At 42.7% G+C, this 12,776-nt stretch overlaps 2 protein-coding genes and 1 pseudogene across 25 annotated transcripts in view; all 3 read right to left on the reverse strand.

The window, feature by feature from the left end:
* LOC122879995 (protocadherin gamma-C5-like) overlaps positions 1–12,776 on the reverse strand; it is a 251,973-nt gene that overhangs the window by 52,508 nt on the left and 186,689 nt on the right. The window contains exon 1 of one of the 22 annotated variants that reach the window (XR_006378819.1): positions 9,468–12,769. The exons of 19 other annotated variants lie outside the window; for them this stretch is intronic. Coding sequence is in view for 2 of the 3 variants with exons in the window: in XM_044204697.1 (XP_044060632.1) it covers positions 9,468–11,867 (2,400 nt within the window). In the remaining variant the exon portion in view is untranslated. Of the gene's footprint in view, positions 1–9,467; positions 12,770–12,776 lie in introns of those variants that run through there. 2 more of the 22 variants (XM_044204697.1, XM_044204708.1) reach the window with 2 other exon arrangements.
* Positions 1–12,776, reverse strand: part of LOC122880012 — a 184,261-nt pseudogene that overhangs the window by 12,470 nt on the left and 159,015 nt on the right.
* LOC122880000 (protocadherin beta-16-like) lies at positions 70–8,957 on the reverse strand. Of its 3 annotated transcripts, none has more exons than XM_044204719.1 (2): positions 3,126–5,678; positions 70–99 (listed from the first exon to the last, which is right to left on the reverse strand). In XM_044204719.1, the coding sequence occupies exons 1-2, from the start codon at positions 5,505–5,507 to the stop codon at positions 85–87; spliced, it is 2,397 nt and encodes a 798-aa protein (XP_044060654.1). In that variant the 5' UTR covers positions 5,508–5,678; the 3' UTR covers positions 70–84. The 3 variants fall into 3 exon arrangements, with proteins under 3 accessions (XP_044060654.1, XP_044060653.1, XP_044060652.1); XM_044204718.1 differs by lacking the exon at positions 70–99 and adding an exon at positions 2,476–3,016 and having other exon boundaries at positions 3,126–5,891; XM_044204717.1 differs by lacking the exons at positions 70–99; positions 3,126–5,678 and adding exons at positions 3,032–3,125; positions 6,269–8,957.

Genomic DNA, 12,776 nt, shown 5'->3' on the forward strand with positions numbered 1-12,776 from the left:
GAATATGTAATAATGTCGCTCTCCATGGTGCTGAAAATAAAAGAAACGTGATTTAATGCGTGACTTCAACTTAGGAACGGAGCGCTAGCAAATTCTAACCTCTAGAGGAGAGTCTGGTTCATCCAGGATGCTCTTTTCACTCTGTATCCGCTGCATCGTCCCTGTAGAACTGGGGTCCATTATCAGCACGTTCTGACTACCAGCTCTGCCGAACTTACTGTCACTCTTTCTGGAGTCAGTCGTCCTGCACACCTCGTAATTGTACACGTGTTGGAGAGTCCCTGTCCCCAAAGTGTCCGAGTAACGTGGTGGATAATACGGAATCACAGGGAGGCTGGAGTGATACAGGATGCGAGACTGTCTCCATCTGTAGATTTTCACTGATATAATAACCACTAAACACGTGATGAAGAGGAAGGAAACTACAGCCAGAGCTAACACTAAGTAAAAAGTCAGGTTGTCGTTGTACTCCTTGTCGTGTGTAAAGTCAGTGAACTCCGACAGCACTTCAGGAAGCTGTCCGCCACCGCCACGTTAACAATGACTGTAGCTGAACGAGAGGGCTGCCCGTTGTCCTCCACTATAACAGTCAGTCTTTGTTTCACAGCATCTTTATCAGTGACTTGGCGGACAGTTCTTATTTCTCCATTCTGTAAGCCCACTTCAAACAGCGCCCTGTCTGCGGCTTTCTGCAGTTTATAGGAGAGCCAGGCATTCTGTCCAGAGTCCACATCAACAGCCACCACTTTAGTGACCAGATAGCCCACATCTGCTGAACGAGGCACCATTTCAGCCACCAGAGAGCCACCAGTCTGGACTGGGTACAGAACCTGAGGCGGGTTGTCGTTCTGGTCCTGGATCATTATTTTCACAGTCACATTGCTGCTGAGTGGAGGGGAGCCTCCATCCTGCGCTTTGACGCGGAAGTGGAAGTCTTTGATCTGCTCGTAGTCAAAAGAGCGCACTGCATGGATGACTCCACTATCAGCACTAACGGACACATACGAGGAGACTGGCACTCCGTTAACAGAGGAGTCCTCCAGTATGTAAGAAACACGGGCATTCTGGTTCCAGTCAGCGTCTCTGGCTTTCACCGTGAATATAGAGAGGCCTGGTGTGTTGTTTTCTACAATGTAGGCCTCATATGAGCTCCTCTCAAAGACAGGCGCGTTGTCATTCACATCAGAGATCTGTAAGGTGAGAGTGATGCTGCTGGAGAGGGAGGGCACTCCCTCATCAGAGCAGGTCACAGTTATATTATACTCAGAGGCTGACTCTCTGTCTAAATCACTGTCTGTCACTAAGCTATAGAAATTATTTGATGTCGATTTCAATAGGAAAGGAATATTCTCATTTATAAAACACTGCACTTTACCATTTTCACGTGAGTCTGGGTCTTGGATGTTAATCATTGTAACGACAGTGTTCGGGGTTGCACTCTCTGATATAATAGCTGATTTAGACATGATTTTAATGGTTGGCTCATTGTCATTTATATCGAAGACATCGACAATCACTTTACAAGAATCCGTTAGTCCCCCATTATCTCTTGCGCGTATATTAATTTGAAAATTTATTTTCTTTTCATAGTCTAAACGTCCAATCAACCTAACCTCGCCGTTGTCTTCATTTATTTCAAACATATGTCTGACGTCATCTAAAGTATTTGTGATTGAATATGTTATTTTACCATTTAATCCATGATCAGCATCTGACGCACTAACAGTAGTCACGATCGTACCTTTTGCAGCATCTTCAGCTACAGTACCCTTGTATATCGGCTGTGTAAAAACAGGTGCATTGTCATTGACATCTAACACTGTGATGAGAATCTGCATTGTTCCTGACATCTGTGGCTCTCCTCCATCTAAAGCCGTCAACGCCAAGGAAATGAACTCATGTTTCTCTCTGTCCAGATGTTTCTGTAAGACCATTTCAACATTCTTTGTTCCATCCGCTTGGGTGTGAAGTTTAAGAACAAAATTATCACTTGGCTTGAGTACGTAGCTTTGGAGAGTGTTAATACCTACATCCAAATCCACAGCTCTTTCTAAATCAAATTTCGCCCCAACAACCGCGGACTCACTAATTATGAATTTAATTTCGTTTTTTTCAAAGGTTGGTGCATTGTCGTTAATATCTGTAATTTCAACTGTTACACTGTAAAATTCCATCGGATTCTCTAACACAATCTGAAAATGCACAGCACATGGCGTGGAATCACCACACAACGCCTCTCTGTCTATTTTCTCTTTGATAAGGAGGACTCCTCTTTCGCTGTTCAGCTCGATGTATTCTCTGCTATCACCAGAATAAACACGAGCGTTACCCAACTTCAGTCGTTTAACGTCTAAACCTAAATCCTGAGCTATATTACCAACCAAAGAGCCTTTCGCCATTTCCTCCGGAATAGAGTAACTGACCTGCCCGAAGACTGAACTAAGAGAGAGGATCGAAATAAACAACAGTACTTGCCGTCTCATTGTTTGAAATTATCTCGGCAACAAAAAACAGCAAACTCGTAAAATCCGCCAGAAAGATGGACGAGCATTAAAACAAAATATGAAGAGAAAACAGTGCTCAAATTTGAAGCAAAAAATGATAGTTTTGTTTCGTCGTGTATATCGGCCCCTCTACCGAAGACAATGCAGTCTGCGCCTGTCCTTTTTCTCTAATACATCGACATGAAGAGGCGGTACTGCTGTAAATATACTACAACTGCAACAGATAGGCAACAGCGGCCCATTGAGTCCAGAAAGCAAAACTGCAGAAAATATGTTGTGACATGGGAGAGGTGGAAAATTTGAGAAAATTACTTATAGAGTTTGGAATTCAATTGTAACACTTTGTAGTCGTAGTTAAAATATAGCTTAATCATAATACAATCTAAATATGTAGACAAATATTTCATAAGATCTCAATGACATTCAAAGTAAGGAGATGAACACTGACCATTTTCTATCTGTCACACTGAATAACACGCATGTATAAATAATCCATGTTGCTCTCCAAGGTGCTGAAAAAGAAAAGACCAAACGGATTTACCAAAATGCTGACATCTGACTAAACCGTTTGGTGATTACAAGTAATAAGGGAGGACGTGTGTAAAGTAACAACTTTCTAACCTCTAGAGGAGAGTCTGGTTCATCCAGGATGCTCTTTTCACTCTGTATCCGCTGCATCGTCCCTGTAGAACTGGGGTCCATTATCAGCACGTTCTGACTACCAGCTCTGCCGAACTTACTGTCACTCTTTCTGGAGTCAGTCGTCCTGCACACCTCGTAATTGTACACGTGTTGGAGAGTCCCTGTCCCCAAAGTGTCCGAGTAACGTGGTGGATAATACGGAATCACAGGGAGGCTGGAGTGATACAGGATGCGAGACTGTCTCCATCTGTAGATTTTCACTGATATAATAACCACTAAACACGTGATGAAGAGGAAGGAAACTACAGCCAGAGCCAACACTAAGTAAAAAGTCAGGTTGTCGTTGTACTCCTTGTCGTGTGTAAAGTCAGTGAACTCCGACAGCACTTCAGGGAAGCTGTCCGCCACCGCCACGTTAACAATGACTGTAGCTGAACGAGAGGGCTGCCCGTTGTCCTCCACTATAACAGTCAGTCTTTGTTTCACAGCATCTTTATCAGTGACTTGGCGGACAGTTCTTATTTCTCCATTCTGTAAGCCCACTTCAAACAGCGCCCTGTCTGCGGCTTTCTGCAGTTTATAGGAGAGCCAGGCATTCTGTCCAGAGTCCACATCAACAGCCACCACTTTAGTGACCAGATAGCCCACATCTGCTGAACGAGGCACCATTTCAGCCACCAGAGAGCCACCAGTCTGGACTGGGTACAGAACCTGAGGCGGGTTGTCGTTCTGGTCCTGGATCATTATTTTCACAGTCACATTGCTGCTGAGTGGAGGGGAGCCTCCATCCTGCGCTTTGACGCGGAAGTGGAAGTCTTTGATCTGCTCGTAGTCAAAAGAGCGCACTGCATGGATGACTCCACTATCAGCACTAACGGACACATACGAGGAGACTGGCACTCCGTTAACAGAGGAGTCCTCCAGTATGTAAGAAACACGGGCATTCTGGTTCCAGTCAGCGTCTCTGGCTTTCACCGTGAATATAGAGAGGCCTGGTGTGTTGTTTTCTACAATGTAGGCCTCATATGAGCTCCTCTCAAAGACAGGCGCGTTGTCATTCACATCAGAGATCTGTAAGGTGAGAGTGACGCTGCTGGAGAGGGAGGGCACTCCCTCATCAGAGCAGGTCACAGTTATATTATACTCAGAGGCTGACTCTCTGTCTAATTCACTGTCTGTCACTAAGCTATAGAAATTATTTGATGTAAATTTAATTTCAAATGGGATATTTTCATTTACTGCACAGCGGACTTTCCCATTGGTTTCCGAATCAGGGTCATTTACACTCATTAAAGCTATTACTGTTTTTTGGGCTGAATCCTCTGGTACTGAGTCTGACGTTGATATCATATTTACAATAGGGCTATTGTCATTCACGTCAATTACATCAATTATTATCTTACTGGAATCCGAGAGCCCGCCTTGATCAATTGCCTCTATATCGATGTGATAATTTTTTTCTGTTTCATAGTCTATTGGACCATCTAGTATCACATCACCTTCACTATTAATGTGAAATAACTTTGTAACCGTATCCATGCTATTCCCGATGGCGTATGTCACCTCTCCATTTGAGCCTCTGTCTGCATCAGAAGCACTGACCTTAGTAACACGTGTTCCTATTACTGAGTTTTCTGTAATGCTTGCTTTGTAAACGGATTTACTAAAAACAGGGGCATTGTCGTTTACATCCAGAACAGTAACATGAATGTGCATTGTTCCAGTCATTTGTGGTTCTCCTCCATCCTCCGCTGTCAAAACCAAAGATATGTGTTCTTGTTTCTCTCGGTCCAACGGCTTTTGTAAAATCATTTCTACCTTTTTGCTTCCATCAGATTGAGTATGCAGCTTAAGCACAAAATTCTCACTCTGCTTTAGAGTGTATCTCTGAAGACCATTCATTCCGATATCAGGGTCAATCGCTTTCTCTAGCATGAACTTAGAGCCGATGACTGCGGACTCGCTTATTTCAAACCTCCTCTCCTCCTTTTGGAATACTGGAGCATTGTCATTAAGGTCGGTAATTTCTACAGTAACTGGCAATAATTCGAGTGGGTTCTCTAAGGTAATTTGAAAATGCAAAGCGCAAGGCGTTGTCTGTCTGCAGAGCGCTTCGCGGTCTATTTTTTCTTTAATAAGGAGGACTCCTCTTTCTCTATTCAGCTCGACATACTGAACACTGTCTCCCGTATAAATACGAGCTTTACCTGTCTTCAGACGTTTGACATCTAAACCTAAATCTTGTGCTATGTTACCGACCAAAGAGCCTTTTGCCATTTCCTCCGGAACTGAGTAGCTGACCTGCCCGAACACAGAATTGAGGCAGAAGATGGAGATTAACAACAGTACTTGCCGTTTCATTGTTCTGTCCGATACCTCTTTCGCACCACAGCTACCGTGTTTAATTCCGTTTTACGAGTAAGATTCCGTCACATGTAATTTACAAATCGACGAGAAACATGTTGTTAATCCAGACATAAGAAAAAACATAATTCCAGCTTGAGATGTCCGTGGATAGAATGGTCTGTTCTCCGAAGAGTGCATTCTACGTATGAGACTGTGCCTCAGTAATATGCCAGGACGGTGACTGAGAGAATCTGTTACAAAAGCAATTCACAACTGCAACATATTGGGCAACAGCGGCCCGATGAGTTCAAATTGTGAAAGTACATAAGAAAAACTGAAAGAGTACCATGCAAATTCAAATACTACATTCACAAAAAGGATAAGAAAATTACACATAGTCTGCCCAACTTGCCATAATAATAATAATAATAATAATAATAATAATAAGAAGAAGAAGAAGAAGAAGAAGAAGAAGAAGAAGAAGAAGAAGAAGAAGAAGAAGAAGAAGAAGAAGAAGAAGAAGAAGAAGAAGAAATTATCTAATAGGGATTCAGTCATATGAAATGGAAAAATTATAATAATGGATAAAATAGTCTCCTACAGACTGGGAAAAAGTATGCGGAGGGAGCGTACAAAAGGGAAACATTGTGGAAATGTGCTTTCATTGTCGCTTTCCAAGGTGCTGAAATTTTGCTTAACTGAGGCCTTTAAACAAACGTCTCAGTCTAATACTGCGTGCCAACACTTAAAACAGAAATCTACCACACATGACCAACCTCTAGAGGAGAGTCTGGTTCATCCAGGATGCTCTTTTCACTCTGTATCCGCTGCATCGTCCCTGTAGAACTGGGGTCCATTATCAGCACGTTCTGACTACCAGCTCTGCCGAACTTACTGTCACTCTTTCTGGAGTCAGTCGTCCTGCACACCTCGTAATTGTACACGTGTTGGAGAGTCCCTGTCCCCAAAGTGTCCGAGTAACGTGGTGGATAATACGGAATCACAGGGAGGCTGGAGTGATACAGGATGCGAGACTGTCTCCATCTGTAGATTTTCACTGATATAATAACCACTAAACACGTGATGAAGAGGAAGGAAACTACAGCCAGAGCCAACACTAAGTAAAAAGTCAGGTTGTCGTTGTACTCCTTGTCGTGTGTAAAGTCAGTGAACTCCGACAGCACTTCAGGGAAGCTGTCCGCCACCGCCACGTTAACAATGACTGTAGCTGAACGAGAGGGCTGCCCGTTGTCCTCCACTATAACAGTCAGTCTTTGTTTCACAGCATCTTTATCAGTGACTTGGCGGACAGTTCTTATTTCTCCATTCTGTAAGCCCACTTCAAACAGCGCCCTGTCTGCGGCTTTCTGCAGTTTATAGGAGAGCCAGGCATTCTGTCCAGAGTCCACATCAACAGCCACCACTTTAGTGACCAGATAGCCCACATCTGCTGAACGAGGCACCATTTCAGCCACCAGAGAGCCACCGGTCTGGACTGGGTACAGAACCTGAGGCGGGTTGTCGTTCTGGTCCTGGATCATTATTTTCACAGTCGCATTGCTGCTGAGTGGAGGGGAGCCTCCATCCTGCGCTTTGACGCGGAAGTGGAAGTCTTTGATCTGCTCGTAGTCAAAAGAGCGCACTGCATGGATGACTCCACTATCAGCACTAACGGACACATATGAGGAGACTGGCACTCCGTTAACAGAGGAGTCCTCCAGTATGTAAGAAACACGGGCATTCTGGTTCCAGTCAGCGTCTCTGGCTTTCACCGTGAATATAGAGAGGCCTGGTGTGTTGTTTTCTACAATGTAGGCCTCATATGAGCTCCTCTCAAAGACAGGCGCGTTGTCATTCACATCAGAGATCTGTAAGGTGAGAGTGACGCTGCTGGAGAGGGAGGGCACTCCCTCATCAGAGCAGGTCACAGTTATATTATATCTGGACGCGACCTCTCTATCCAAAGCTACCTCTGTAACTAAACTATAAAATCCAGTCATTGTGTTTTGTATTTTAAAAGGAATGTCCTCATTAATATTACACTTCACATCTCCACTCCTCTCAGAGTCAGGGTCATTTACGCTTAGCATTGCAATGACAGTATTCTCCGGAGAGTCTTCTAAAATGGTATCTGATTTAGAGAGTATTTTCAGCTGAGGTCTGTTGTCATTGACATCAAGGATATCAATTAGGATCTTACTGGAATCAGAGAGTCCTCCATTATCTATAGCCTCGATATCAATTTGGAAGAGCTTCGCTTTTTCATAATCTATTGCACCGATTAAAATAACCTCCCCTGTTGTTCTATCGATCTGAAATAGGTCTGATAATCGACGCTTGCTATTTGAAATTGCGTATGATATCTCTCCATTAGAGCCTCCATCTTTGTCAGATGCACTAACAGTTATAACACTTGTTCCCCTCGGGGAATTCTCCGTTATTGTTGCCTTGTATACTGGCTTAGTGAAAACCGGCGCATTGTCGTTTACATCTAACACGTTAATAGTTATCTGCATTGTACCTGACATACGCGGCTGTCCACCATCTAGAGCAGTTAATAAAAGAGATATTTTTTCCTGGTGCTCACGATCTAGAGGCTTCTGTAGAATCATTTCTACCTTTTTACTTCCGTCTGCTTGATTCTCTAGTTTCAATGCAAAATTTTTCGTTGGATTAAGCGAATAGCTTTGGAGACCATTTTCACCAATGTCAGCATCAATGGCTTTCTCCAGTACAAATTTAGAGCCAATAACAGCTGACTCGCTGATTTCAATACGTTTCTCGCTCGATGCAAAGCTGGGAGCATTGTCGTTTATGTCTGTGATTTCTATTGTTATGCGAAATAATTCCATCGGATTTTCCAAAATCATCTGTAAATGTAAAGCACAGGGCGTCGTTTCTCCACACAATGTTTCTCTGTCTATTCTCTCTTTGATAAGGAGGACACCCCTTTCTCTATTCAGCTCGATATATTCTGCACTGTCTCCCGAATGAATACGAGCTCTCCCCGATTTGAGCCTTTTAAAATCTAAACCCAAATCCTGAGCTAAATTACAGACTAATGAACCTTTCTCCATTTCCTCGGGAATGGAGTAGCTGACCTGCCCGAAAACCGAGGTTAGAGAGAGAACCAAGATGAACAACAGTACTTGCCGTCTCATTGTTTTGTCGGGGTATTCCAGTGTCGTATAAATAAAACTGTAATCCATATGAATATTGTTAAAATGTCAGACCGTATCTCAGGGAAATGATCAACAAAAAATAACAGCTTCCAATGTCCGCGAGCAGCTTTACATTTAAAAGAGGACAGGCGGATAGTGCCTGTTTTATTGTCTACCATGTCACAATCTAAGGGGGAGGTACAGTTGCCAGTCCTATCGAAGACTGCCACACTCTGGCCAATAGCGGCCCTTTCTGTTCAACACACCAAACAGCAAAAGTTGGGCTAAGGGGATGAGAAATGTGGTTGGTTATGGAAAAACAAACCTCAAAATTATTATTATTATTATTATTATTATTATTATTACTACTACTACTACTAATACTAGTACTACTACTACTAGTAGTAGTAGTAGTAGTAGTAGTAGTACTAGTATTAGTAGTAGTAGTAGAAGTATTTGGCTAGTCTCAGTAAGATCTTTTTTACATTTGTGATATGACTGTTTAATTACAGATTTACGCAAAAAAGTGTTAAACATTACAATTAGTATTAGTATCATCTCATAGTTTAGTGAATAGATTACATTATCATCTTTGGTTGAAAGTCCAATAAGGATAACATTAAAATACGAAGAGCAAAACCTAGAACTTTACACAAATGACTTGTATTGACTACTGAAGCTCTGTGTCACCTAAATAAATAATAAAACACGTTTTGTGTCAGACAACAACAAAAGATAGAAGTCACTTAATAAATAGACAATGATGTCATGATTTCAAAAGATTACGCATTCAATACAAGCATGGCAGTCTAACCTCTAGAGGAGAGTCTGGCTCATCCAGGATGCTCTTTTCACTCTGTATCCGCTGCATCGTCCCCGTAGAACTGGGGTCCATTATCAGCACGTTCTGACTACCAGCTCTGCCGAACTTACTGTCACTCTTTCTGGAGTCAGTCGTCCTGCACACCTCGTAATTGTACACGTGTTGGAGAGTCCCTGTCCCCAAAGTGTCCGAGTAACGTGGTGGATAATACGGAATCACAGGGAGGCTGGAGTGATACAGGATGCGAGACTGTCTCCATCTGTAGATTTTCACTGATATAATAACCACTAAACACGTGATGAAGAGGAAGGAAACTACAGCCAGAGCCAACACTAAGTAAAAAGTCAGGTTGTCGTTGTACTCCTTGTCGTGTGTAAAGTCAGTGAACTCCGACAGCACTTCAGGGAAGCTGTCCGCCACCGCCACGTTAACAATGACTGTAGCTGAACGAGAGGGCTGCCCGTTGTCCTCCACTATAACAGTCAGTCTTTGTTTCACAGCATCTTTATCAGTGACTTGGCGGACAGTTCTTATTTCTCCATTCTGTAAGCCCACTTCAAACAGCGCCCTGTCTGCGGCTTTCTGCAGTTTATAGGAGAGCCAGGCATTCTGTCCAGAGTCCACATCAACAGCCACCACTTTAGTGACCAGATAGCCCACATCTGCTGAACGAGGCACCATTTCAGCCACCAGAGAGCCACCAGTCTGGACTGGGTACAGAACCTGAGGCGGGTTGTCGTTCTGGTCCTGGATCATTATTTTCACAGTCGCATTGCTGCTGAGTGGAGGGGAGCCTCCATCCTGCGCTTTGACGCGGAAGTGGAAGTCTTTGATCTGCTCGTAGTCAAAAGAGCGCACTGCATGGATGACTCCACTATCAGCACTAACGGACACATATGAGGAGACTGGCACTCCGTTAACAGAGGAGCCCTCCAGTATGTAAGAAACACGGGCATTCTGGTTCCAGTCAGCGTCTCTGGCTTTCACTGTGAATATAGAGAGGCCTGGTGTGTTGTTTTCTACAATGTAGGCCTCATATGAGCTCCTCTCAAAGACAGGCGCGTTGTCATTCACATCAGAGATCTGTAAGGTGAGAGTGACGCTGCTGGAGAGGGAGGGCACTCCCTCATCAGAGCAGGTCACAGTTATATTATACTCAGAGGCTGTCTCTCTGTCTAAATCACTGTCTGTCACTAAACTATAGAAACTATTTGATGTCGATTTTATAGTCAAAGGGGTGTTATCGTTGATAAAACAGTGAACTTTACCGTTTTCTTTTGAATCTGGGTCTTGAACGTTCATCATTGCTACAACAGTGTTCAGTTTAGAGTGTTCAGATATCATGTTTGATTTTGACATTATATTAATCGTTGGTTTGTTGTCGTTCATATCCACCACTTCAACTATGACTTTACATGAATCTGTAAGTCCACCATCATCACGTGCACGTATGTTAATATGGTAATTCCGTGCATTTTCATAATCAATAATTCCAATCAATCTAATTTCACCGCTGTCTTCATTTATCTGAAACAGTGCATGGGCTTGATCTAAACTGTTTGTAATTGAATATTTTATTCTACCATTCGTTCCATAATCTGCATCTGACGCAGTAACGCTGGTGACAACCGTCCCTTCTGGGGCATTTTCAAAAACAGTGGCTGTGTAGGTTGTCTGTGTAAAAACAGGCGCATTATCATTGGCATCTAACACCGTGATGAAAATCCGAATTGTTCCTGACATTTGCGGGTCTCCTCCATCAAAAGCTGTTAAAACTAAAGATATCAACTCTTCCTTTTCTCTGTCGAGAGGCTTCTGTAAAACCATTTCAGCTTTTTCTGTTCCATCACCCTGACTGTCTCGTTTCAGTACAAAATTATCGGTAGGTTTAAGCTCGTATTTCTGAAGACCGTTTTTACCGACATCAAGATCTATTGCTCTATCCAATACAAATTTTGCTCCAATTACAGCAGATTCGCTGATTTTAAAACTGACTTCATTTTCTTCAAAGGTTGGAGGATTGTCATTTATATCTGTAATCTCCACTGTGATACTGTAGAACTCCATAGGGTTCTCCAAAATGATCTGAAAATGTAAAGCACAAGGCGTAGTCTGTCTGCAAATCGCTTCTCTGTCTATTCTGTCTTTGATAAGGAGCACTCCTCGTTCTTTATTTAGTTCGATGTATCCCACACTGTCTCCTGTATAAACGCGAGCTTTTCCTGATTTCAGCCGTTTTAAATCTAAACCCAAATCCTGAGCAATATTACCGACTAAAGAGCCACTCGGCATTTCCTCAGGGATAGAGTAGCTGACTTGGCCGAGCACTGAACTGAGATGAAGGACCAAGGAAAACAACAGTACTTGCCGTCTCATTGTCCTGTCCGACATTTTCCTCGCGAAATTTAATAGGACGAATTATGTTCCACGATGACCGGATATTTATGGTCCATTACATTTTATGAAAAAACTAGCACAAAGGGTCAATCCATAATCGTCCACATCGGTGAAAAAAGGGTTTGTGGACTCTCGTCGTTTAAATGTACGCCGACGTTGTAAGCCTGTGTCTGTCTTTCTCTCTGTGATATCATCATGATGGGGAGGTTTCTCTTTAAAGCTACCGTGAAACATCAACACACTGGCCAACAGCGGCCCTAAGAGTACATAGCAATGAACTACAGAAAATGCCAGGAGAAAAAACATTGTACACGAGAGAATACAGTTTATACTGTATATGTACCAGGAAAAAGGGTCAATCAAATAGTTGATAAAACACATGCAAAACTGGATAATGGATGGCTTACTTGATACTTTGGTTAAAAACGTTATTCATACAGTAATTTTAATATATGGAGGAAGAATTAAATTCTAATAATAATTAGTACCCCGGACATATAATAGTCAAATATTTGGGAACCCTTACATGTTACGTAAAATTTTGCATGTTACGATATATGTATATATAGAGAGGTAGATAGATAGAGGCTACTAGTCTGACTGTAGCTCATGTACCATAATCAGCAGAACGATTAAACACATTGTTAATCACAAAAATCTATATTTATATAAGTAACAGTCTATCAAACCATGCATCATGTAACGACCTCAGAAAAATACTGACCCGCACCCTAACCCTCCTGCAAACACAAACACACGCGCCATTGGCAACAGCATCACGTACTTCAAACAAAACAATAGAAAAAAAGTCCAGGGCAACACCACTGCCTCTGTCCATGGTGCTGATTGCAGAATAGTAATAAATGGCGCCTGGTAAGGAATTTATCAGTCACAGGGAACATG

Source organism: Siniperca chuatsi, linkage group LG8, assembly GCF_020085105.1.
Source record: "Siniperca chuatsi isolate FFG_IHB_CAS linkage group LG8, ASM2008510v1, whole genome shotgun sequence".
Lineage (NCBI taxonomy): Eukaryota > Metazoa > Chordata > Actinopteri > Centrarchiformes > Sinipercidae > Siniperca > Siniperca chuatsi.